We start from the raw sequence: 27,635 nt of genomic DNA, 5'->3' as shown, positions 1-27,635 counted from the left end.
TTTTTGAACTTTTTAAGAAATAACAAATTCTTCAAAGGGAATTTGGACATGGAGCCCTCTATATCCAGCCAGAGAGAGACAGGATTTTGAACCCAGTCAGCTGCAGCACGCATGTGAGCGCTGAGCTGATATTTTCTTATGTCTGGGAGGTCGAGGCCTCCTTTTGAGGATGGAAGGCATAGTGTGGAGATTTTTAAACGTGGTTTCCTTCCAGCCCAGATGAATGAGCTCATCCATCCATTCAAAGTTTTTATTGTCTTATGTGTGAAAAGAATTGGGATCATCTGAATCGGATATAACAGTCGGGGCAGGACATTCATCTTCAGGAGCGAGACACGGCCCAACCAGGAAAGGGGCAAATTTTTCCATCTCTCAAAGTCCATTTTAATACGATCAAAGAGGGGAATAAAATTACATTTATACATTCTATCAAAGTTGGGTACTACTTTGATCCCTAAATATTTAAATCCTTCTGGTGACCACGTGAAAGGGAATGGAGAGGGGATTTTAGGTTTTTCTTTTAAAGTGCCCAAAGGCATAACCTCTGATTTGTTAAAATTTATTTTGTATCCTGAGATGGCACTGAATCTACTGATGGTCTCAACAAGAGAGGGAATGGACACCTCAGGCCTAGTCAAGAAAATAAGGACATCATCCGCGTACAAAGTAATCTTATGATGCCTCTCACCGATAGCTATACCGTGTATGTCCGTATTGACTCGCACAGCTTCCGCTAAAGGCTCGATGGCTAAGGCAAAAAGCAGCGGGGAGAGGGGACAGCCCTGGCGTGTACCCCTCCGAACCTGAAAGCTGGGAGACCGCAGACCGTTTGTTAGGACCGCCGAGCAGGGGCTACTATAGAGAAGCTTAATCCAATTTATAAATGTGCTACCCAAACCAAATTTATTTAAGGTGTAAAACAGAAAAGGCCATTCGACACGATCAAATGCCTTTTCAGCATCAAGAGAGGCAACCAGACCATGCATTGACTTTTGTTGAAAAATTTGTATCACGTTCAGCAACCTACGCATGTTATTGTATGAATTGCGGCCCCTAATGAAACCTGTTTGGTCTTGGTTGATAAGCAAGGGGAGTAGTCCTTCCAGACGTTTTGCTAGCACCTTCGAGAGAATTTTCAAATCGACATTTAATAGAGAGATTGGCCGATACGAAGCACAATCTTCAGGTGGTTTTTCCTTTTTGAGAATTAGTGAAATATTGGCTTCCCTCAAAGACGCAGGCAATAGGCCTTTTACAAATGAATCATTATACATATTTAGAAGTGGATCTACTAATACATCTAAAAATTCTTTATAGAATTCGGAACTGAGTCCGTCAGGTCCTGCCGCCTTCCCAGACTGTAATCCTTTAATAGCATCCAAAACTTCTTTCCTAGATATTGGAGAGTCTAAGGAAGATTTTTGATCCTCTGTTAATGTAGGAAGATCGAGATGTGAGAAAAAGCTATCCATTAAACCAGAATTATTAGTATGCAACTGTGAATTATATAGTGTCTCATAGAAATTTCTAAATGTATCATTTTTTTTTGCTGTGTCAAAAAATTGCATGCCATTTACATCTTTAATTGAAGAAATATTTTGAGAGTCTGCCTTTTTTTTTGTTAAATAGGCCAAATATCTGCCTGGCTTATCGCCATGTTCATATAATTTTTGTTTAGCGAATCTCATTTTCCGTTCTGCTTCATTTGTTAACAAACAGTCTAGTGCGGATCGAAGAGCAGAGATCTCTTTGAGTTTGCCATTTGAAGATTTAATGAGGTAGTCTTGTTCAGCTTTCTTTAATTTAGATTCTAATATAATTCTCTGTTCTGTTTGTCTTCGTCGTTTACTTTTAGTGTAGGAGGTAATTAGGCCTCTGGAGTAAGCTTTAGATGTCTCCCATAACAATGATGGGTTGTCTGTGGACGCTGCATTGATTGAAAAAAACTGTTTGAATTCCTCCACAAAAAATGAAGCAAATTTTTTATCATATAATATTGAGGAATCGAAATGCCACCTACTGGTCCGATCAGACATACCCCCAATACTACACTCAATAAAGACGGCAGCGTGGTCAGATATAACTATACTACCTATAGAACTTGATGTGATAGATGGCAATAAGGATTTGGGCACAAAAAAATAGTCTATCCGAGTATAGCATGTATGTACCTTTGAAAAAAAAGTAAATTCCTTATCTGTCAGGTGTTGTGCCCTCCACACATCTACAAATGCCAGCTCTTCGCATAGCTTTGAAATTAATTTAGCTTGGGGTAGTAAGTGTTGCTTACCTGCTGGGGATTTGTCCATTAGTGGATTTAAATGGCAATTAAAATCTCCCCCAACAACTAAATTCCTAATATTAAAATTAACTAATTTTGTGAAAGCAGAAACCACGTAGCCCCCCGGTTGTCCAGGGGGGCAGTACAAACTCATAAATGCAACTCCCTCTCCATATAAGATGCCCCTCACAATCACATAACGCCCTCCTGTGTCCTTAATACAGTCTGCCAGTATAAAAGGCACATTTTTCTTGATTAGAATTGTCAAATCATACTGTATTGAGTTTTTCATGAAAACATAGTTGCAGTAAATTATCAAACACTTTCAGTTTGCTTTGCAGTCCATGCAGTCTGGACGTCCTGGATATTTTAGCATGTGAAGCATATTGAATAGTATTGCCTCGAATAAAACATTTCCCACAATATTCAGGCATCATCGACAGAGCCCTTATTAATGACCACAAATTCATTTAACTCTGAAATGAATTGAGATTTAAAATTTTAAATACTTTTAATACACATTAAACAACTCATATAGATATACCTAATAAATCAAATAAACAAACAGAATAGATCCCTAAATGATAAATAAATAATAAATAAATCAATAAATCTCAAACATAATTAGTATTGCTTTATATCAGTGGTAAATGTCATATTTAACTAACTATAATAACTGATTGTTTGATTTTTAGATGTAAAACATCTTATTATTAAAAGAATACTGTAAGATTTAAACTTTTGAATGTGCTTTGACCTACATACTTTGTTTGTCTTTATCTTTGATGAGCTCATGTTTGACCCTGACAATCACAAAAGTCTGTGTGTGAATTTAACTTTTATTCTGAATTAAAGAGGAATTAAAACTCCCATGTAAACGTGAGTGTCTCAAAGTGTTTCTCCAGACAAAACTTAATGTCGGTGCGTTGCTTTTTCCCAATTTATTCATTTAAATGTATGAAAACACAATAGTTATCACTCTACACATTTCACAACAAACCTTAATGTCCCTGACGTTCCACCTTCAAACACAACCTTATTTAACCATTCGTGAAAAAGCTACTGAACCTCCCACTTTTCTATAGTAATACACATTTCCTACGGCCAATGCACTAGTAACTTTAAACAAAGGGAAAGCAAGGGAAAGGTACATGTTTGAAGGTTTGAACTACAAATCCCAGCATTCCTTGCTCTACGACGTCAGCGCGCTACGTCGTGAGCGGAGTTGGGTTTTGAAAGGCCGGGTCGAGCGGGAGCGTGACAGCAGAGAAGCAGCACTAAAACGTAGAGGTGATGACTTGATGTTTACTATTAGTATTATACGTTTAGTAAATACGAATATTAAGCTATTTAATTCCTCGCTCGAACGTAATACTGCTATTACTATTTAGAGAAAGAACCGGAAAGGCCTTGTTTACAGCCACGCTTCGTCTTACGATAGCGTACCTGTGCTAGCTAAAGCTGTTAGCTAACTATGTTTTTTTTTTAACTAACTAACTTTGGAGGGTTGATAATTATTTACAACTTCCATTTTGTAATACTGATGCTTTCTTTTGAATCACTTAAAACTGTATTGGTTAGCTTTGTTCTCCATTTTTTGAGGCTAAAAGTATTGGAGTACCCCGAAGTGAAGACATGGTCTGCTGCTGGTGTTCTGAATCTATTGGTTTTATAGCTAACGGTTGACTGGCTCATGACTTCGCCCGTGTTTGGCGCTGGTGGCCGCATTTGTATATATTTTAGTGGCTTGGTATTGGTATCTGATTAGAGTAATTGTAGCTACCTTATAAGCTCTCCAGCAAAATCGGTATAATAGGAGTGCAAAAGGTAATTATAAATAATATAACAAATCATACAACCGTTGAAGTGTCATTAGATGGTCATGATGATATTGTCATAGGTTTCTGCTTCGTGTTATTCTGATTCTACGTTTACATATGGTAGAACATGGTGTCATTTATTAGATGAATGTGTTTGCATTGATTGTCAGTCTGCCCCAGGGCAGCTGTAGCTACAGTAGTAGCTTACCACCACTAAGTGTGGAGTGAACGAATAATCCCTTAATTCTGTAAAGCGACTTTGAGTTCCCCTAAAAAAGTGCTACATAAAGTTGATGTATTATTATTATTATTATTATTATTATTATTGTGGGAACTGCACTAAACACAGGACAACCACATACTTTCATGGCTAACATGCACTGTACACACACCAATGAGATAAGAGGGGTTATTATGATAATGTCACACAACAATAATGCTGTTGGTGAATATTTTTATGTGAGGAGATAATATTTGTAGAGTTGAAAATTGCTAAAGTTATGATGTCAGACACACTTGTAAAATCTTTAAAACCTTCATTATGGAGCATGTTTTGTTTTGAGATAGAAATGCACTTTGATGTAATGCAGTCTGCACACTTATTTAAAATCAAACATTGATTTATTGCAATATTTAAAGTTGTTATATGTTGAAATAACTTTAACGAGAATCCTAATTCAGAATGTGCTTCCTTTTGATTTGCTTTCAGCTCGGCGATGGCTACAGACATTGTTTCACAGTTGGCCGACTCTCTGGCCAAGACTGGGGTGGAGGACGGAGAGCTGAGTTACAAAGGCCAGGGACAGAAGCTGGATGATGCTCAGTCTGGTTAGTTTTGGCTGCCGTTTCCTGGAAAACTATGTATTGCTTGATGAGAATATTTACATTGTTGTAAAAAAAAAAAAAAAAAAAAAAAAAACCATTATGTGACCTTAAACTATATCTCACAAATTAATACTGGCATCCATTGATGACACAAATTAGTTAATAAATAGATAAATAATAAAGCTAAGGAAGAACATATCAGACTTTCATATTTTGAGACTCTCACTTTTCATTTAAAAAAAAAAAAAAAGTATAATTTCTTTTCAGAGTTGTCTTATTCTATGTCAGTTTCCCTTTCCCTTATTAGATATCAATACTGACTATTAAACTTCCCAAAATCATGCTAAACATGCTTAATACGGTTAATTGAGTTAACAATTATGATTAATTTGTATTTCTAGGCTGTAAAACTTTGCTGAAATCACTCAAGATTACATTGTGTGAGATTTGACATGTCCATGGCATTGAGCCACTTGTGTTACAATAAAACATGTTGTGTAAATGTGTATTATTGTGCCAAACATGTAGGTGATGGTTTAGTCCGTTTCATAGAGATGAAATCCATTTCAGGAGGTTGAAGTCCGTCATACTGCAAGACTTGACATTTCTGTTTCTTTGTCCAACCGTTAACAGCGAGAATTTACGTGTAAATGTGTGATATCATCCCAAACAGGCGTGTGAGGGTATATTCCTTGTCATAATTCATTTACGCTTGATTTAGTTTAATAAACCAGAGGCTCCAAATAATGGCCTTCACTTTTCATACTACCACATCAAAACCCATGTGACCATCATGATAGGTAAATAGAGGATTTTATGGCATACATTTTTAAAAAGTTCACATTACTTCAATGTTTTGCTCTTTTTCCAATGCAAACAGGAGCTTTTTTGCTGGAATTTTAATGGCACGTTCACACCAAACGCGTCCAAAGCATCAAAAGCGTCTGGTTTACATTCGCAATATATGGTGGACACGCTTCTAGGGAGTGTCAGAGGTCCCGTCTCCTGTGCGGCGCATTTTGAAGCTTTTCGCGCAGCGGACGCTTTTGACGTGCGTCCCGCACCTCCAACGCATTTTTGATGTGCATCCGGTGCCTCCAACGCGTTTTTGATGTGCATCCGGTGCCTCCAACGCGGCTGACGCTGGAGTTAAGATTGTTGAACTTTTGGGGCATATCACGGCGCGTCGACCAATCAAGAGCTTTCCCCAACCGTGACGTATTCAGAATAATGAGAAGGAAAAAAACTAACCAGAGGCGGAGACAGATGGACAGGCTCTTCTGCTGGAATAGAGCGGCTGTAGTTGGGGTCCTGGTTGGAGATGCGAGCGCTGATGCAGGTCATCAGGTCTTCAAACTGGGCACGGGAGCGACGGAAGAAGCACTGAAAGCGACTCTTGTTTGAGCTCAACTCTGGTGAATCCAGAAATGGTGACGAGGCTCAAATAAAGCCAAGCCACTCTCTGAATAACGGGAGTCGGAGGGGGCGAGGAACAGCAAGGAACTCCAAACTTTATTCTCCATTCAACCACACTTCTCTATAGCCCTCTGACATCACAGTGCACACACTGAGTCACACCAAAATACATCCGACCGGAAACACCGCCTTCTCAACACAATAATATTTCCCACCACTTCACAGTCACTGGGTGAATTATGAACGTAACTGATCGCCACAATATCATCCATTGTATGAACACCACCACCAACAGAGAAGCCCCTCCCCTCGATGCGCTCCCTTCCCAACTTGTTTGGACGCACGTCCCGAGCATCTTCAACGCTGTTGACAAGCGTCTGATTCAATGAGCACAAGTGTCCAACTACGGGCGTGAGGCACGATTTAGACGCCCGAAACGCTTTTAGTGTGAACGTACTATAAGAGTTCAAAACATAATGTAGAAATGATTGTCTTCATGCAGGGCTAGTATATTTTCAGTGTGTGTGAGTGAAAATTTTATCTGGTCGCATCCGTGCGAGTGTGTATGGGTGACCTTATTTTGGACGCAGCGCATCGTCACCTCCCACAGAGTGCACTTCTCTCTCTCTCTCTCTCTCTCTCCACGCTGCGGGTGAGGAGACGGTGCATGCTCACTGGCTGCAGATAATGCAACGGTGAATGTGCCGTGTATAAACACCAATTTGGAGTGCGTGCAGTCAGCGAACGGAGCCAGGCATATCAGTTTCACTGAGTGCACGCTCACATTGAAGCAGCAGTAAAAAAAAAAGAATGTGCTGAGCTCAGCGATAAAGCATACACACTCATCAGAATCATCATGGAGGGACCAGAACTGATGGACTATGATGCCAGGACAGATGTTCAGCTGTGGTTCTCCCAGGGCAAGGGGTCTGCAACATGTGGCTCTGGATCCTAATGTGGCCCTTTGACTTTTATGCAATGGCTCCCTATAGCTTGAAAAAACTATTGAAATAAGTAGTTGTTTTTTTACAGAGGTTATTAATGATTAATAAATAAACAAATAAAATCAGAATATAACAATTTATTAACCTAAAATAAATCATGTGGTACAATGACTCAACACATTCCTACTTCACCTCCTACAACATCTACAGACCATCAACTTTCCTGCACCTGTGACTAACCTTAAGTTTTAAATCCCTGGTAAGAAACTAAACCAACAAAAACACTATTTCTGGAAGAAAATACAGATTTTAATTGTGTGGGAACAGATTCATTTAACCACCAATGTACAGGTTAAATATGTATGTTTTATGTGTGGCAAGAAATGAGTAATTAGCATGTGTTGATCACATGATCATGTGTTATCATATTCATGTTACTTTTTGTAGACTTTCATATACATTAACTATAAAAATCTTTTTTATATAACATTGTGTTCATGTAAACTGAGATGTGTAAGAATTTGAAGATGAAGATACTGTTTTATTTCTTGATGTTATTTTATTTTGTTTTAAACTGTTTTTAAGTTTCCATTTACATGATCAATATAAATTAAATCAAATTAAATCAAACATTATTCTATATAATATTAACTGTATATAATGTAATACACTATATTGTCTTCATAGAGAAGGTATTTATGGCTCCAGGAGGACTTTAATCCAGGTGAGATGAGGTTAAATGGTTCCTTGTAGAGTAAAGGTTGTAGAGTCCTGGTATGGAAGGAGATGACGCTTGTGCTTAAATCAAAATGCATACGTGTTTTTTGTGGTTTAAATTCTCAATGTTATGACTAAATTCTGTTATTCTGGTACCTTGTGTTCCATCACAGTGGGGGAGATGGTGAAGGAGATCCAGGACTTTGAAGGCTTGCAGGCTCTGAGGCTAGAGGGCAACACTGTGGGTTTGGAAGCTGCACAGGCCATTGCTAAGGCACTGGAGACAAAAAAAGACTTCAAGGTTTGTGCACTTCACAGTTTGTGATTTAATCCAATCAGTCATGTATAGTGCACAGATTGTAAGTTGCTTTCATTACTGTGTTTGACACTGTACTTCATTCTTTAACTTATAGCGCTGTCACTGGAGCGACATGTTCACAGGTCGTCTGCGTTCAGAGATCCCACCTTCTCTGGTAATCAACCTGTTCTATTGAATTTTTGTTGTTGCAAAATGAAGTTTAAGATCTTTCTGGTAAGGTACAAGATTATCAGGACAGGCACGTGTTGTGGATCGTTATCTGGTTATAAATATTTAGAATGTTCCAACTCGGTTTGCATCATCATCATCTCTGTGTTGAAGATCTCTCTGGGTGATGCTCTGATGTCTGCTGGTGCGAGGCTGACCGTGTTGGACCTCAGCGATAACGCTTTTGGGCCAGATGGAGTGAAAGGCATTGAGAAGCTTCTAAAGAGTCCTTCCTGCTTCACGCTGCAGGAGCTACGGCTCAACAATTGTGGCATGGGCATTGGAGGTGGAAAGGTTAGTTCATCACATTTTGATCTACTCCGAGTTTTTTAGGGTGCTTTCACACGTACCTCTTGGCTCCGCACCATGCTTCACTTCCTCGGATAGTCCGGCCTTTTTGCGATATGTGAAGGTCACTGAAACTCTGGTGTGGAGGAAACAAGTAAACTCTGGTCCTCTGAAAAGTATAGGTTTTGGTTCGGCTCAAGTGAAGCATGGTGCGGTCTTCAACCATGTGAGAAAACAACCAGGACCAAACATAGGACTTTACATTGAAGCGCAATTGTAACAGAGCAACTCCACCAGTGACAGCGTATCAGGAGCCGCTGTGCCGCTGCATGCCTCCAGCAGCAACACACACACATCCGTCCATCCATCCATTCATCCATTTTCAACACGTCACATTTCCTCACTCTCTTCCATATTTCTCCCACATCATTCACTTATTTCACTCATCTCTGTTTTTCCAAACTGTTCACATGATCAGCGATGGCTGTACATTTGACTGCTCTGTTTTATCTGCGTATATATTCACATATCTTCACATGTTACACATTCTTTCCCGTGATATGACGGCTCTGAGCGCTGACAGGTGGAGACGGAGCGGAGTTATCTCTGTTTATGTAGAGCATTAGCACAGGTTGTGGCATCGTGTGATTATGGGTTATTTTTAATTATTATTATTAATGACTTTTTTGTGGGAATTGTTTTAGGATTTCCTTTGGAAAACATAGGAAGAGAAACCAAATATAGGACGTGATGGCGCGACTGTCAGTAGTGACAGGGCAGCGGCACATTGTCACGGCATTGGAGGTTAAAGTATTTTTTTCTTTTTTTAAATTCTGTCCAATTGGAGACCGACTGTTTTGCCTGCGTGACGTAGTTCAGACAGTTTGGTGCGCTTGGCAAATACAATGTGTGAGTCCACCGGACTATATGTGTGAAAGCACCCTTAGTTTGATCTTTTTAAGAAAACTTTTAAGTTATTGTTGGTCTTAATTGTATTATTAGTGCCAGTTTGCTCTTAAGGTTTTTTTTTGTGTGGCTAAAATATAAATATGAAACAGATGTACAGTTACAGTTATTGTCCCAGTGACTCAGTGTTAAAAACAAGCTCGAATTAAAGTTTTTGTCTTTTTTTTAATTAATTGACAAAAATGTCATCACTCGTTTGTAAAAAGGTCTTTGATTCACTATATCGTAGCTCAAACTGCATCAGAGTCAGGTGGTCACAATGTTAAGAATCTTTATTTTATTCCAGTATTTTGGGTTATTTGTCTCAAATTTTTTATTTGTTGATTTGTTCATGTGTTGTTGTTTATTTACCTATTAATTGCAAACTGTCACAATATTTTCAGTTCAATTCACATTGTGTGAAAGTCCTGCAACACAAACATTTATAAATCAGTTTTTTTTATTGTAGTATCAGTCTCTTGTGAATACAGCGACATATTGTGTGCCAACAGACTTCACTGTTACGTTGTTTGTGGTTTTAAATTCTGCCTTGTTTAGAAGAGGAAAAATGCATTTATTGTGAAAGTGTTTGTATCAGTCAGTTAAACTTACATTTAAAAACACTTTCTAAATTTCATTTTGAGAAGTTTCTGTGCCACTGTATGAGTTGATTTTAAGATAATATTTAAAACGCTATCACAAAACTTAACATTCTCAATTTGTGCTGCAACTAAAGCTATGATTAATTAATCATTTTTACCTTTATTATAGTTGTCTGCAGGGTTGGGGTCAATTACAATTATTCATGTTCAATTACAATTCAATTATGATTACGAGAGCCAACATTTTTTACAATTTCGAATGAATTAAGGTAAATTACGATTACAGTTACTAAATTTCAATTACAATGGTATTTTTTACTGATATAACATTGTAATGATTGTATGCAGTCTTTTTTGTGTGTGATGTCATTGTAACATCTTTACATTTAAATTTTAGTGCATTCATTATAATATCTAATGTAAAAGCCCAACTAGGGACAACAGTTGGAATTAAGCAATAAGTATAAACTCTTTGTACCAAACATCAGTTAGATTCACTGTATTGTTACTCTGTAAAATTGTATCGTCCCTATTAAAAAAAAGTTCAGTTATATCCTAACTCTAACTTGTCTAACCATTATCACCTGTATGAGTGTGAAAATTCACTGACAGGTCGTGGGAAAACATTTTAATATTTGTTAACTACTTATATGTCAGCCATAGATCTGTTTTGCCTTTAATTAAATTGTAATTTGAAAGTTTTTTTTTTTTTTTTTTAATTTCCATGGTAACTACAATTACAAAGTCCATTATCTTAACTCAATTCCAATTCTATTACGATTACAATAACGATATATTCTTAAAATTACGATTATAATTGTGCCATTGTAATTAATTATAAAATAAGCGATTATAATTATAATTGATCCCAACCCTGGTTGTCTGATGCTAATCCTTTGATGTATAATTTTCATGTGTCTAATATCTCTCTGCTGTTAGAGATTCCCTTTGTTTTTTCAGTTTTTGGTTTTATCAACTTGCTCGTAAAAGTGCGCATGTTTTAATACATTTCCTACAACTTTAGATAAGGTGAAAAGATGGTTGCTGTTAACTTTATTTCCTGTTTACTATTTTTCTCCTCAGATTTTGGCAGCCTCGTTGATTCAGTGTCATAAAAAATCCAGCACAGAAGGAACGCCCCTTTGTCTTAAAGTGTTTGTTGCTGGGAGGAACCGACTGGAAAACGAGGGCGCCAAGGCCCTGGCTCAGGCCTTTCAGGTACAGCTTCACAAAACCCTCTGTCATGGATAATGGCAATGTTTGAAAAACATAAGACTAGGGCTGGGCGATATGCACCAAAACTCATTTCTCAAAATGGCGATATACGATATAAATCATTCATTTTAATTCAAATGAAGTCTGACGAGAAAGACAATTCAGGGTTTATCCGCTGATGCAAAAGGCCACACAGGCACATTTATTAACGAACAGTTGCACAATATGTGTCACTTTTGTGTTTTTCTCCTGTAAGGGACAGCATGTGAGAGTGAGTTCTATAGTGTGGCTTGTTTAGAGGAAGATCTGGGTTAGGACGCACTCAGTGATCCATCTAACTGAGCTTTTCATGCTGTTCTGAGAAATAGTGAAAGCAGCAACTCCTAAAACAAGTGTTTTAAAACGTAACCAATGCAATATATATATATATATATATAGATAAGTACACATGCAATAAAAAGACAGAAAAACAAGGAGTTAGAAATAACCTCAAATTAAAATACAAAAAATGAAATGTACTTCATTTTGATTAAAATACTTAAGTATTGTGAAGGATGTTATTTTGACTTTAAATTCTGGGTGGATCATAAAGACTATTGGTCCTCCTAATTGGTCAATCATTCTGGTGATATGTTTATGTAAGGCTGTGGCTAGTTTTTGCTTGCTGCGCATGCACACTTTTCACTTACTGATGGCAAGTCTGACATAGTTGGAAAAGTGCAAATCTTTTTTTGGAAACTAAGCTTGTATGAGCGATGTCGACACCAACTTGTAAACAAAGCTGTGCACGAGGAAAACTGGGCTCGTGCACAGTCTCTTTCACATGTTTAATAGACGTGTTGCGCATGTGCATTTTTTCAAAAAGTGGAGAAAGCCTTTCTTTTCTAAACTTTGGGAAAATCCTCCTCTATGCCTTTAAATGAAGTGATAATGTTGAATATTAAGTTGGGTAACTAAATGAGGTAACTTAACTGTCTAACCGGCAGCAGCAGCTGGACACACATTAAGTGGTTAGCATGTTGGCTAACACTACAAACAGCATAAGTTAATGCACATGTTGAGTTTCCAGCTATATTTGTATAGACACAGGTTCATATAACATGAGTTTGAGCTGTGTAAACCTCTGAGAGGTCTTTATGCTAAGTAGGGATGCACCCAAATGAGATTCTTGGCCGAAACCGAAAATGAGAAGAAATGATGATGCCATTTATTAGTATCTTAGCATTTATGGCTCTGAATGTTACTAACCTCACTAAAATTAAAACATTACAATCGGGCTGAAAAATTCCTCAAATAACTCTAATAATTCTCTGCCTCAAGGCTTTGTTTAATTCCTGTTACCAAAGTTCGTATCGTGGTCGCTTTGTAGACGGTCCCTGGCGTCGTCATGTTTCACCCGGACTGAATTAATTGAAAAAACAAAAAATGTTAAAGTGTGGGACCATTTTTTGCTTCGACAACGTAGTCCAGTGTAGATACTGTAAGATGGATCTAGTCTACCATAGCAGGACTTCCACGATGCTGCTGCAGCACCAGAAAAGAAAACATCCTCACGTCAATGCCACTTCTGCAAGTGGACTCTGAGCTGGAGCCTCGACAAGGTAATGCATTTTATCCTTTATTATGAGTTAATAGTGATGAGGCAAAGTAACAAGAGGGCAAATGCGCTAAAAACGCACTCACATAACTTTCCTTTTCACCTTTCCCGCACGTGTGTAGCGCTACAGAAAGACACACACACCTCAAAACATGTCCTCACCACACATAAGGTATTTATAATAAAAATATACAAAGTGAGTAAGATAAAACAAAAAATAATCATTATTTATACAAAAAGAACACAAAAGACATCAGAAATGCACAAAATGACTCCAGAAACACACAAAATGACTCCAAAAAAACATAAAAATAAATACACCAAACGACAACAAAAATATGAAAATTTGTCAAAAATACACAAAACGACAACAGAAGTGCACAAAACTACACTAAGAAAGATACAAAATGACTCCAGAATCACACTACAATGGCAACTAAAAACAATAATTATACAAAAAAATGCACAAAAAGACAACTGAAAGATACAAAAATACACAATGACTTCAAAAAACATACATTACAGAAAAATACACCAAACGGCAAAAATATAAAAATGAATAAAAACAACAACAAACTAAACAATATTTATTCACAAATGCTAAATATGGACAAAGCTGCATTCATTCCCAAAAGATTTACTTATAAGCGAGTTTATTGAAGTTGTTGTACAAATCAATGTTTTTTTTGTCCCCCACAGTACATCATAGCGGCGCATGGACAGCTGTGTTCGGACAGGTCCCTCATGCACCGTGGAGGAAGCTGCAGGTCCTATCAGATGGTTTATAGCAATGGCTACACCTGTTTTACTTTTTTATTATGATAAACCTAAAGAAATAGGTTGTATATTTATTTATTTATTTTATTTTTTTGCCCTGGCATTTGTTTACTGTTAAGTCGAAGTTTTGAAAAATAATTTTGAATAAAATTTTGAGGAATAACTGACAATTGTTTGCTTATTTTAAGAGGTCTTTCATATTTCACAACACACTATTGATAAAGTTGTTTACAAACACAAAAGTGTAATTTATCCGATTAATCTATAGTTGCAGCACTACATTACAGTTGCATACATTTATATTGATGCTTCAAAACATAAATCATTTAAAAAATAATGATATTTATTTATAGTAGTGACATTCCAACAATGCACAATATAATATAAAATACTAAATATGTTTAACTCAACACATTCATGTATACATTAAATAATAATGTACAAGCCTATAACGGACTGGGCTTCTGAAAGAGTCAAATCAGTCGTAATAAAGTTCAGAGAATCGTTGTGAAATGTGCGCTGACACTAAAGCTGAATTCATGCTGCTGATGTACAGAGATTAGTCGACCAATCACCATTATTTTTCTGTTTTGAAGCACATATATTGGACTGCTTTTTTAGCGCACCTGTTTAAATCCTTCTACCTGTGAATGTGTCTCTGTTGTACTATGACAGCATTTTTTACAGAGGAATTAAAACAATGACAAAAACATGTATTTGTAGTGTAGTTGTTATATTTAACACACAAAATATAATTGAAATCACAATAAAATCACGAATACGTGAAATGTCACAAACTTAAAGTGTAAGTTCTCTTGAACAAAGTAGTAGTAGTAAACAGTGTAAATAAGTAAGTTTCCTCTTTCCGCCCTTTCTTCTTCTTCGCTGTTTAATGCACAAAGTTGGTGGAGCAACACTGTCGCTAGCGGTCAATGTAAGGTACTGGAGCAGATTTTATCAGAAATTTGTTGACGCAGATTTGATAGCGTCGACATTTTATGTAGTCAACATAATCGATTATGTCGACTAATCATTGCAGCTTTACTGATGTGCAGTCAGGATTTTTTCGAGCCATGTGTCAGATGTAAACATGGCCGATACATAAATCACACTTGAGAGTAACTTTTAGTTTATGCTCTGTTTCAACCTACAGCTGCTTCACGGACACGTTGGCCTGTTTCTAGACATGCGTGCGCTGATCGCTTTGATTGGTTGCATCGTCACAACATCCTGTATTTACCGGGTTGTTTTGGTGGGAAAAGTGTAAAATGCAGTTTTAAGCCTCGTCCCTGCCAAAATCTATTTGTGGCTGGACACCACAAATTAATGTGTATGGGAAACAGCGAGCTGTGTCTGTCTGACCTGAGTTTTGTCTGTCCAAAATGGAATTATTTTTAATACGTGTACCTAAATAAGATATTAAGTGTTGTGCCTGAAGTGTATAGTTTTTGATTATCTGTCAAACTGCTGTCCCTTCTTGTTTTTTAGTTAATGGGAAGCCTGGAGGAGGTTCACATGCCTCAAAATGGCATCAATCATCCTGGTGTAACAGCCCTGGCCACTGCCATGCAACACAACGCTGGCCTCCGAATCCTAAACCTCAATGACAACACCTTTACTGAAAAGGGGGCTATCGCCATGGCTCAGGTACACAGACGACTAACAATAAGGTTATATAACAACAGTCACTCAACTCATCAGCCTGGCAGCTAATATTAAAAAAAGATAATAATGAATCCTGTTAGTACTGTCAGATGTTTAATGTTCAAATCTGGTCAAATGTTTTGGAAAGGTTTTGAAAAATCACAAAGTGTGGGGACCTTAAATGTCTTAAGGACATTATCAAAAGTTATGCTTCAATGATTTTAATGTAAAGCTCAGGCCATAATTAATATAATTGTCCTCATAGGCGCTGAAAAACCTACGCAGTGTCCAGGTGATTAACTTTGGAGACTGTCTGGTACGACCAGCAGGAGCTAAAGCAATCGCAGAAACCGTGTCAGAGGGGCTTCCCATCCTTAAGGTGAGTCAGTGTCCCACCTTCATTAGAAATATTTGATTTGACTGGAGGGGTGTGACGGGAATTTAATATATTTTTCAGGATTTCTGTTTCAAGATTTCTGAAATCTGTTTTTCCGTATGTGTTTTGACAGGACCTCAATTTGTCATATGGAGAGATCACAGATAAAGCAGCTCTGGCTGTGGCTGAGGCAGTGAAAGGCAAAGACCAGCTGGAGAAACTGGACCTAAACGGTAAACAATGTAACAGATTATAGCCGCTCTGCTTTTCACACTGTTTTCTTCACAAAAATGTGTGGCGGATCAAAGATGCCAATGTGGTTCTCAAATAGTGTGGCTTCAGATCATCAACCTTCACCCACTAAAAACGAGCCTTGACCCAAATCAAGTAAGATGTCTAAACTCTAATTTATCGAATGAAAACATTTTGCAGTTTCAACCCAAAGCAGCAAGCGGAATACTTTTGTTCAATTGCCTTTTGATTAAAACCCAAAAAGTAGCTGTTGGTTTTAAGTTTAGCAGACTTAAATAAATTAAATAACAATACAAAATTAATTGGAAAAATTGCAAATAAAAAATAACATATTCCTGAATACTTTATTGGTAAATAAATACTGAAGATTGTATTTTTGACAACTATTGTAAAAGGTGCAAAAAGACAGCATTCTGCTGCATATGTCTACAGGTAATTGACCTACTTCCGGGTCCCAACCCATAAGTTGAGAAGCATCATCGCCATAACCTATTTTCAAACCATCCTATGTCATATCATCGCTCTGGTTTCAGGGAACTGCCTCGGAGAGGACGGCTGCAGGGCTGTCAAAGAGGCCATGGAAGGCATCAACATGGGCGACATCCTGGGAAGTCTTAGGTAGGAATTCCTCTGAGTGGCCACGGTTACATGATGTTTTTGAATTTGAAGTATTTATTCTGATTAAATCATTCGGAAAAATGATAAACTTGGTGATATTACAGCCTGTGAATGCAGTACGGGGACACATTTACTCCGTCTATGGGTTTTGGTATCCCCCGTTCGGTGAAGCCTGTTTCGTTTACCCAATCTTTGTGTGTGTTACTGTTTAATAAGTCCATGTGTCCGTGTGAATGTCCGCATGTTTATGCTTCCGTCCATCCACTCTTTTCATTAGATCCATGTCTTCTATCTAAATAAATAATCTCGGCTCTAGTCCGGGCGCTCCATCTTGGACTATGTCATCACCTGCGCATCATCGCGACTGGCTGAGCATGCTCACAGCGATCAGAATTAACTTCAAGCGGAATTAAACGTTTACAAGATAGAGGAATTATTTAATTCGGAATTAAAATAAAAATAAACCAGCCACCCAATTTGCATTTAAGTTGAATTCGGAATTACATTTGCATTAGGAATTAAGTCTTTACAAGGTCAATTCAAAGAGGATATAACTTTTATTCTGAATTGAAGAGGAATTAAAGCTCCCACGTAAATGTGGCCAGTGTCTATTTTTCCTTCACAGATCCATTAAACAGTATTTACATTCCTGCTGTGTGGGGACGTGTTTCTGACTCATTTTATCATCTTTTAACATCTTGGCTAAACTGTCAACAGTGATGATGAGGGTGAGCCTGAGGAGGATGATGAGGATGAGGATGATGATGACGAGGACGAAGATGACTTGGATGAGGAGTTGGAGGAGGAGGAGGAGGAGGAAGAAGAAGAAGAAGAGGAGGAGGAGGAGGAGGAGGAAGAAGAGGAAAACATTAGCAACAAGGTCAGATAAATGTGTGTTGTAACAGCTGCATGTTAGCTGGAGTTTAAGTTGAATAAAAAGCCTCATGGGATGGTTTGTATAAATGTTTCATGTTGGTTGATTTTGCTTCTCCCCTTCTGCACAGTTTTCCACCCCCCCATCAGCACCTCGACCACCGGACGTGGCTTCCTTCCTTAGCTTCCCGTCTCCAGACAAACTGCTCAAACTGGGGACCAAGAGAGCTCTGCTGATCGAGCAGCAGGTAAACCGAGGAGGAAACATTATTTTTCAGCTGGAAAAAAGACTTAATTATTATATAAATAATAGTTTTTTAATTTTTTTATTTTGATGTAGTGCACTGTGTGGGAATGGTCATGACTTAGAGCTTAACTGATCACCATATTTAATGCTAAGACTAGCTCATGATATTCCAAAATAGAAAATAAAATCAAACATTGCAACTATTTTCTACACACTGTATTTTTTACATTGTCACATATTTATTTTTAAGAGGAGAAAAACCTGTGCCCGTATTCACAAAGCTTCTCAGAGAGCTCCAACTTAGCCTAAACATTCCTAGCCAGGAATCTTAGCTGAAAAGGGGCCATCAGGAAGTTTCTGAGAGCAACTTGGAACAAGGAGTTCACAGAATTTTTTATTTATCTTAGTGAGGAGGTGTGGTTGACCCTATTGCTGGGTATTTCCCAGTCTGCTATGAGCTGTGATTGGTTATTAGAGAAGGGGGGGGTGGAGACTTTAAACATGGCTGCTGCTTGGTTCTTTATTTTTTACAATAATTTCATAAATGCTTTACAAATTCTGTGTGCATTTAAACTGACTGTTGTGGATTAATGAAACAAAACAAGTCCAGACCGAGTCTGTTCGGGTCTGAGGAAATCCGGATCCGCAAGGACAACAGACTGGAATCGGAATAGATGGGGTTCAACTCCCTACAGTGTCCTTGCTAAAAGCCAAATTATATGAAAACACAATAGTTATCACTGTACACATTTCACAACAAACCGAAATGTCCCTTACGTCCCATCTTCAAACACAACCTTATTTAACTGTCCATGAAAAAGCTACTGAACCTCCCACTTTTCTATAGAAATACATACTTCCTACGGGCACAGCACTCGTTAATTTATTTCAGCAAAATTAAATAATTTGTACACATCTTAAAATGTTTGAAACTCATTCACCTGCTGATTATTATATTGTTTGGCTTATTGTTGTTTACTGTCCACATTGGTAATTTTACCAGTTTATGAACTGTATTTGATATTAATGGTGGAGCAGACACAGCTGTCAGTGATTACTGTGATTGCTGGAGCGCTTTTAAAAAGTGAAACAAGAGTATTAAGAGGGAAACTGGGTTCTGATCACGGCACAAAGGAAGAGACAGACCTGGGAACTCATTGCCCTGATAATCAATGCGTGGTTCCCTCTGTGTGCGCGCACAAGATACGAGTGTGTGAAGCACTGTTACCTGCTGGAATCAAAGCGAGGGCGGATTACAGCACACAAACAAGGGAGTTAACAAATCACGCAGCAATACAGGGCTGCTATTACGTTACGCTGTGAGAAAAGTCAGAATAGTTTTATTGCCAATTAAAGTTTTAAAAAATACAAGGAATGTGACTTGGTGCATGGTGTGAAAAAATAAAAACAATCCTGAAACACTATTATAATAATAAATATAAGCTGGTAGCATCTTATTAAATCACTGTCGTTAAACATTCAGAGAATATCTAATCGTCCTCTCTGTCTTTCTTTCTGTTTGTTTGTTTAAGACACTTTTAAGGCTTCTTAAAAGTCCTCCTCACTACTCCTAACAGTTTACACCTTAGGAGCTCTCTTGGGGCCTAAGATGCTTTGTGAATTATTTTTTTATCCTAAAAAGGAAAAAATTCTAAGAAAAATCTTAAAATAACGTCACTAAGAGCTACTTTTATTCTTAGGATGCTTTGTGAATACGGTTACAGTAGCTTAAGAGTCTTTACAGAACATTTTGGGAAAATGTTTTTAGTTAACCTGTGTTCACTTCAATTATGTATTTTTTCTATAGTGGGAACAAACCAGATCATTCATGAGTTTTGAATTGTGTTGTCAGGTGAATGTGTCAGATGCAGCTAAAACAGCTGAAGCCTTCCTCAAGATCGCCTCCGTGTACAAAGAGGACAGCAGTGATGTTAAGGCTGCAGTGTTGGAAAGCGTTGGTGAGATACATTCACTTCATTTGATGAATGATTTAAAGGTGTAATAGGTAACTCTTATAAAAATGGCTTTTTGTCATATGCTAAAACTGTCACTATGTAAAGACAGCATTACATGAAACTAGTAATCTGTTAAAAAAAAAAAAAAAAAACATGCTCATTAAGTCCCGCCTACTGCTCCTATTGCAAATTGCCAGAATCCACCGCGACTGAGCAAAAACAACCAATCAGAACCAGGATTGTGTTTAATGGACTGTCTGACAGCTGTCGATCACAGCTCCCACCCCTTTCCTCCTCAGCGAGCTTAGCATCAACAGCTTACACAGCAAAAATGCGTTTACACCGAATGCGACTGCGGTCACTTCAATCTCCCCTGATGAGTCGCTTGAACACAGTGGTACGTTTTGGTCACTTCTAGTGACACAATGACCAGGGAACAGTGTGTGTGTGTGTGTGTGTGTGTGTGTGTGTGTGTGTGTGTGTGTGTGTGTGTGTGTGTGTGTGTGTGTGTGTGTGTGTGTGTGTGTGTGTGTGTGTGTGTGTGTGTGTGTGTGTGTGTGTGTGTGTGTGTGTGTGTGTGTGTGTGTGTGTGTGTGTGTGTGTGTGTGTGTGTGTGTGTGCGCGCGCGTGCGCGCGTAGAGCCGGTGATAGGGGGGAGAGAGGGTTGATCATTTCTTCTCCGGCTGTATGTTTACAGCACTTATCATAGACGACTCCGCTTATACAGTTTAAATGATCAACTTACGGAGTTACTAAAGGGTGAGTTCACCCAGAATGTAGGCTTATTCAAGAAGTTAACCGCTTTAATTTTGCCCGGTAAATTGAGGAAGTGTAGTACAGTCCTCTGCTGCAGCTGTCTCACTGTAGCGGGAGGGAGGAGCTGCTGCCTCGGCTCTACATTCAGTCATGGATGGGAGAGTTGTCACTTGAAGTCCCTTGAAAAGTTCAAATTTTTCAACTTTAAGCAACTAGGTCGCGCTTGACCTCATCACTCAAATCATGCAAGTCACGTCACTTTGTTTGCGTCATTTACATTGATTTGAATGTCACGTTTGGTGTGAGTGCACCTTTATCGGTTTTGTTGTGTAGTTTACTGGCCATTTAGCAATTATCACACCAGCTTCCTCTAGGGGGAGGGACTTTGGAGGCAGGGCAGGAGAGCAGCCGAGAGGGAGGGATCTGAAAGTTGTACTTGTTCAAATTTAATGCTAAGTCCTTTCTCCTCCAAGTTACCGACTGCACCTGTCACTGCAAATTTGCGGTTGACCTCATTTGGAGACATGATTGGCGCTCTGGTTGAATGATGAAGACCAGTCAAGGCATGATGATTTTATAAAAGAGGATTTATTATAAACTAAATGGAAAAGAATACAAAAAAGAGTGTCCCATTCTGTATAGGAAGGAAAGGTGGCCAGCAACAACTAACTGGGAAAGTTCCATAGCTCAAGCTTTATACAGATAGAGAAAAAGTTCAACCCTGATGAGAGGAAAAGGAGGGGGTCAGATGCTCCCAACAGTGGAGACGTTGGAGAATGATGAGGAGGTGGATGTATCGAGGAAGGCTGGCACCACTGATATCTGTCTTTGATAGTGTGTGTGTGCGTGCGTGCGCATGTGAGCCTTGAAGGTCAGGCTGGTGTCTTATCTGTGTGCTAACATGACACAGCTGTTCAAAAGTGCAAAGAGTAATGCAGTCATCATGTATTAACACATGACAAATTGTACACATGAACACACATTTGATGATATAATGATTAATATAATAATTGCCATAACATTCCCCACTTTTGGTTGCCATCAATGACCAAATCAAGAAACAAAATTATTATATTCCAGTAGAATAACCTTGGATCCACCTTTGCTGTCTTTCAGGGTTAACCATTAGCATCGTTATTGTCATACATTGGATATATTCTTCTTTTGTGAGACACAGACATACCTGAGAGAACAAGAAAAATGTGGAAATAAGCAAAAACCCCAAAAAACTTCATTATTATTGTCAATGGCATGAATCATCAAAAATCAAAAAGTCTATCATCCAGATAAGCAATATCATTAGCAAATCACAATTTACATCAAGGATATCACACATATTCATTGACTGAGTCCAGTGGCCCCGTTGGTAGCTTGGGTCACCAATAGACAGAAGAATAGTGGAACCATGATTAGAACCACCCTGCTTGATTGGCATCATGAGTGAAGAACCTTGAGTGTTTTCCTCAATCGCAGCAGAAGGGCTTGTGACTGTATCATCTTCCAGCCAGGTGTGAGGTTGTCCACCGTCTACCTAGCTATAAGCCTTCCATGGGTGTGGCTTATAAACAAAGCAAAGGAAGAACAAAAATCCGGTGGGTCCTCAGGGCTTGATCTAGGCTCTTGTTCTAGAGCAATTTTTCAACAGAGCGTGTGTCTCGTGAAAAAGAAAATCAGGAGATGATCACGAAGTCATCAGGCCAAATATCGTGTAGATGATTGGTTGTTGTCAGAGGAAGGGTAGTCTCCACACACCTGGCAACCTCTCTTGGGATCGGTTGGTACCTGAACAGGAGAAAAAAGGGAAAAACAAATAAAATGAAATAAAACTTGTTTAAAGAGAAGGGGTGTTAGGGTTAGTTGACTAACTAAATGAATAGTTAGTATGGCTCTGGTGCTCAGTTATAGCTTCCAGGAAGGCAGAGACAGGTCAGAGGTCAGGATCTGAGAGCTTTTCAGATCCTAAAAGGTGCTGCTGCACAATCACACAATGGTTAGGTGTGGGTTAGTGAGCTTTTAGCCATGCGGGAGAAGTGTGGAGCGTGACTACATGTCTTCTCAATATGAATACATACAATTGGGAGACATGGAGATGTGAAAAGCCAAATAAGTTTAACCAAATAAATAAATAATGTTATTTATTTATTTAAATTGTTTGTTTTGTTTTTCTTTGCTCTCTCTTATTTATGAAGGCAAAATCTTATTCTATCCTCTATTTATTCTGAATAATCTTAACACTCCACACCTAACAACATAACCCAATTATTTTTATAGAGCTGAATTTGTCAGTTCATTTATTTCATTATTTTCCCCCATAATTATTATTTGACACGTATTTGACTTAATTTTGAAGCTAAATTTGCGGTTAACCTCATTTGGAGACATGATTGGCGCTCTGGTCGAATGTTGGAGTCCAGTCAAAGCATGATGATTTTATAAAAAAAGGATTTTTATAAACTAAATGGAAAAGAGTACAAAAAGAGTGTCCCATCCTGTATAGAAAGGAAAGGCGGCCAGCAACAACTAACTGGGAAAGTTTCTCAGCTCAAGCTTTATACAGATAGAGAAAAAAGTTCCACCCTGATGAGAGGAAAAGGAGGGGGTCAGATGCTCCCAACAGTGGAGATGTTGGAAAATGATGAAGAGGTGGATGTATTGAGGAAAGTTGGCGCCACTGATATCTGTCTTTGATAGTGCGTGTGCGTCAGTTGGTGTCTGTGTGTGTGTGTGCATGTGAGCCTTGAAGGTCAGGCTGGTGTCTTATCTGTGTGCTAACATGACTCAGCTGTTCAAAAGTGCAAAGAGTAATGCAGTTATCGTGTATTAACACATGACAAATTGTACACATGAACACACATTTGATGATATGATGATTAATATAATAATTGTCATAACACACCTTTAATGCTAGTCTTCGTTCTTTGTACAGAAATGAATTTCTGATCTAAAAGCATCACTTCATCTATGTTCTAGATGCTCTTCTGAAGAAGGCCTTCAGCTCTGCTTCATTCCAAGGCTACAACTTTGTTTCCTCTCTGTTGGTGCTTCTCGGACTGATCAAGGTTCATGTTTTTTAACATAATCTCAGACTTTTCTAAATGAAGGATCTAAATGACTTATTTTTAATGTTTGCCTTTTTTGTGTTTCATACTGGTGCTGTGCCTTCAGAGCGAGGACAAAGTCAAACCTGTGCTGGTGGTTCCTGGGCACCTCCAGGCTCTGGAGCACGTCGTCCAACAGGATTACTTTCCTAAAGAGAGCGTGGCTGTGCTGGAGGCCTTCATGTCCCGGTAAGGGCGTGAAAGAATGAGCCAATCAGCAAGCAGCTCCCAGGTACAAAACACCACCAAACTTTACTCAGGCAGGTGAAGGCTCCTTTAAGATTTGAGGTTTATTTTCTCAGAATACTTTGGAGTAAATTTGATTCTCAGACATTAATATTTAAGATTCTCTGAGTAAGTAATAAATAACCAATGCTTTGATGTTCATGTTTCATTTTATATTCAACTAGTTTGTTAAAAAATACTGAAATAGACCCTCTGTTACACAGCATAAAATAATGTTGCCTTAATAATGAAGTTAGTTTGACTTTTTAAAATGAATAGATTAATAAAGATTAAAAATAAAATTTGATTGGGATTTGTTTGCTTTTTATCTCTTTGACAGGATATGTATTACTAGTAACATAGTGTCATCTATCACTGTACACTTGTTGAATTTAACTATGTAATACATTTTAAGAAAAATTATCAATTAGGGCTGGGCAATATATCGAGATTCAAGATATATCGAGTTGTCTACTTTGGGAATATAGAAAATTACAATATCGCCTACAGCGATATATGTATTTTGAATAGCTTATTTTGTTTTAAAATACTTTTTTGTTAGTTGTCGCTGCTTTCACTGCTTTTCAGAACAGCATAAAAAACTCAGTTAGATGGATTTCTGAGTGCGTCCTAACCGAGACCTTCCCCTAAACAAGCCACATTATGTGTCACATCTTGTGCAGCTGTTCTTTAATAAATGGGCCCGTGGGGCATTTGAATCATCAAATTTAACCCAGAATTGTCTTTCTGGTCAGACTTAATTTGAGATTTTGAGTTGAGTTGAGTTTATATCGTATATCGCTATTTTGAGAAAGAATATTGAGATATGAGTTTTAGTCCATATCGTCCAGCCCTAGTCAGTCCCTCCAGGATTTCGCAGTCATTTTTTGTGATTGTTTGCGGGCCGTTTTCCCAGAAGTTGCTGTAAAAAGTTGCAATTTTTTTTCAGCCCATAAACACAATTAAGTTAATTGTTTCTACCAATTATAGATACATATTTACCAGACATGTTCTAGAAAAAATATGCTTTATTGTTGGAAAGCAAACACCAACACAATCTTGTAAAACATGGAAACCCTTTTTTTCTTTTAGCTTATACACTGAGCATACCCTGAATGCAAAAGGTTTAACAGTTTTTAATCAAAATGATCATCAGTAGTGCCAGTTAGTAAACAATATTGAACTTCAGGAATCTTAAAGTGCATAACATGAACCTGTCATGAAGACATTTCTTTAGGCATATCAAAAAATAAAAAATACAAAGCATTAACGAACATACTGTGTGGGTGAGTGTTGGTAGTGGTGGGAGGGGCCGATGGTGCCCTATGGCAGCCTCGCTTCTGTCAGTCTGCCCCAGGGCAGCTGTGGCTACAATAGTAGCTTATCACGACTAAGTGTGGAGTTAAAGAATAATCCCTTAATTCTGTAAAGCAACTTTGAGTGTCCAAAAAAGCACTATATAAATTGATGCATTATTATTATTATTATTATTATTATTATTATTATTATTATTAATGATATTGTGTGCTTCCTGTTTGTGCACTGGCTTGCATTCTGTTGACATACATGGCAGAAGCAAAATGTTTGTCCATAGACGACTTCCGCTTTTGCTTGATGATAATATGGCATTTTGAACAAAAAAGTTTACCTCCACTTTTATGAATCAACGTTGGGTACTGTTACAAGTGCTAAAATGCCAAAAATAACAATAAGCGGCCACATATTTGTTTTTTTTTTTCAGCACATTTACGGGCTTTTGGAAAAATTGCATTGCCGCACTGATTTTGCGGCGTTTGCTTGATTTTGCGTTAATAGTTGTGACTGCAACATCGCAAAATCCTGGAGGGACTGGCAAGTATCAATGGGGGGGGGTTTCTTGCCCTGACATTTCCACCAGTCAGAGCCCAGATTGAATGCGCTCCAGTCAACTCACAAATAAGTACTTACATCAGTGTCTCCGCTTGGCCATCACACCAAGTATTGGTAACAGACACAAGATGCCCTTTTTTTTTTATTAAAAAGCTTTTTCAACACACTTGTCTTTGCATACTCTGCATTTTCTCATTCAGTGGCTGTTAGTATTGACAAGTGTTTTATTTAAATTATTTTCTTATAATAGAAAAATTAACTGGAGTCTTTTTTTCCATCTTCGCTGTGTTTTGTGTCAACATTTACTGCAGCAGATCTGTGTGTGTGTGTTTGCACCTGCTTGTCAGTCGTACTATTTTCTGGTACTAAAAAAATCAACGCAAACAGTCCCAGGTTTGATGAATTGCATTGTGCCCACTGCATTCATTTATTTGCATTTCCTCCTCCCATTTTTTTTGCTCCCTTCGTAAGATCCACCCACTTTCCATAGTCATCAGAGGGAAGCGGGGTAAATGGATTGTGGGCACATTGTGACGCGCAGATGACGTGCAGTCCTGATTCCCTGGGGTTTGTACCCCTTATTAGCACGTGGAGTGACGCTTGCGCACATTTTAATACCCCTAAACCTTTAGCAAATCTGCCCCCCCATGTGTGTTTTGGTGGTGTTTTGTATGTTTCTTTGTTATTTTTGTGTATTTTGTAGTGATCTTGTGTATTTTTCTCTTGTTTAGTGTGTCTTTGTTGTTGTTTCATGTGTTTCTGGTAATAGTTCCTTTCTTCTTAGTGTGTGTTTTTGGTGTCATTTTGTCTATTTTTATAAACATTATAAAACCCCATATTTTAATGCTTTCATTTGTTAATTTTCCTCTCTCTCTCAACTTATGTACCCCCTGTAGTGTCATTGCATACCCCTAGGGGTACACGTACCCCCATTTGAGAAACACTGCCTTAGAGGATGCAGTTTATCATAAATGGGGTGTCCACTCAGTAAAACATGGGTTGGCATAGTTACTCCTTAAAGAACCAATCAGTAGAAACTAATGGTCAAACATTCACATTGTCATCAACAGGAACAGCAAGACTCTGGAGTCCTGTGGCAGCGCCAGAAACAAGCTCCAGTCCACAATGCAGAAACTCCGCGCTGAGAGCTGAGGAACACACACAGACTGAACTTTAACTGAAAAATTGACGGACCTTTTAAACATCAACTCAAACCAGAAAACATTTCAAGAGCTGCTGACGATCAGACCGCCTTCACCATGACACTGCTGCTCATTTCCAGTTGGACTTAATGTTTGAAATCAGCCCTTATTGAGTGAATACAACTGAAAGCAGTTCTCACAGCTTGGAACTTACCTTAACTCTTATGATACAGCTCTGTTTTCCTGGTTGAAGATACCCAGCATGGGTCACAGGTTTCCCTCAGATGTGAAGCAGATGCACAGCCATCTGTTTCCATCAATTCTCCTATTTAATTTTCCTGTTTTATGGGAAATATTCATGTATTTCACTGAAGTGTACTAAGAAGGGATGCTGTTCAAATTTATGTAAAAATGCTGATAAACTGAAGATTGAGAACAGAATAAATGAATTGACCTGTTTTCTGGCTTCTGTGGTGTAAGACTGAGTTTTTGGATTCATGTGTCGAAATAAAACATTTCATTAATTGTTGGATACTCCTCGTCTCAGGGTTTTTGCATCGCAGCTCTGGATTTAAACCATGGATGCAAATGTGTGAGAGCTTTTGTTGTGATCAAGCAAGTTTAAAA

General features: G+C 38.2%; 1 protein-coding gene across 2 annotated transcripts; it reads left to right on the top strand.

Annotated features, from left to right (window-relative positions):
* The first annotated feature begins 3,473 nt into the window (after nucleotides 1-3,473).
* Nucleotides 3,474-27,538, top strand: rangap1a (RAN GTPase activating protein 1a). 2 transcript variants are annotated; one of them, XM_028455677.1, is made up of 16 exons: nucleotides 3,474-3,571; nucleotides 4,811-4,929; nucleotides 8,177-8,304; nucleotides 8,417-8,476; nucleotides 8,644-8,823; nucleotides 11,448-11,582; nucleotides 15,442-15,600; nucleotides 15,863-15,976; nucleotides 16,107-16,206; nucleotides 16,759-16,843; nucleotides 17,561-17,723; nucleotides 17,848-17,964; nucleotides 19,816-19,921; nucleotides 23,645-23,733; nucleotides 23,840-23,961; nucleotides 26,937-27,538. In XM_028455677.1, the coding sequence occupies exons 2-16, from the start codon at nucleotides 4,818-4,820 to the stop codon at nucleotides 27,016-27,018; spliced, it is 1,752 nt and encodes a 583-aa protein (XP_028311478.1). In that variant the 5' UTR covers nucleotides 3,474-3,571; nucleotides 4,811-4,817; the 3' UTR covers nucleotides 27,019-27,538. The 2 variants fall into 2 exon arrangements, with proteins under 2 accessions (XP_028311478.1, XP_028311479.1); XM_028455678.1 differs by having other exon boundaries at nucleotides 23,840-24,004; nucleotides 26,937-27,474.
* Nucleotides 27,539-27,635: the final 97 nt, after the last annotated feature.

This window comes from Gouania willdenowi, chromosome 8 (genome assembly GCF_900634775.1).
Source record: "Gouania willdenowi chromosome 8, fGouWil2.1, whole genome shotgun sequence".
Lineage (NCBI taxonomy): Eukaryota > Metazoa > Chordata > Actinopteri > Blenniiformes > Gobiesocidae > Gouania > Gouania willdenowi.
Note: the sequence above shows the minus strand (reverse complement) of the source record. Positions and strands in the feature narration are given on the sequence as shown.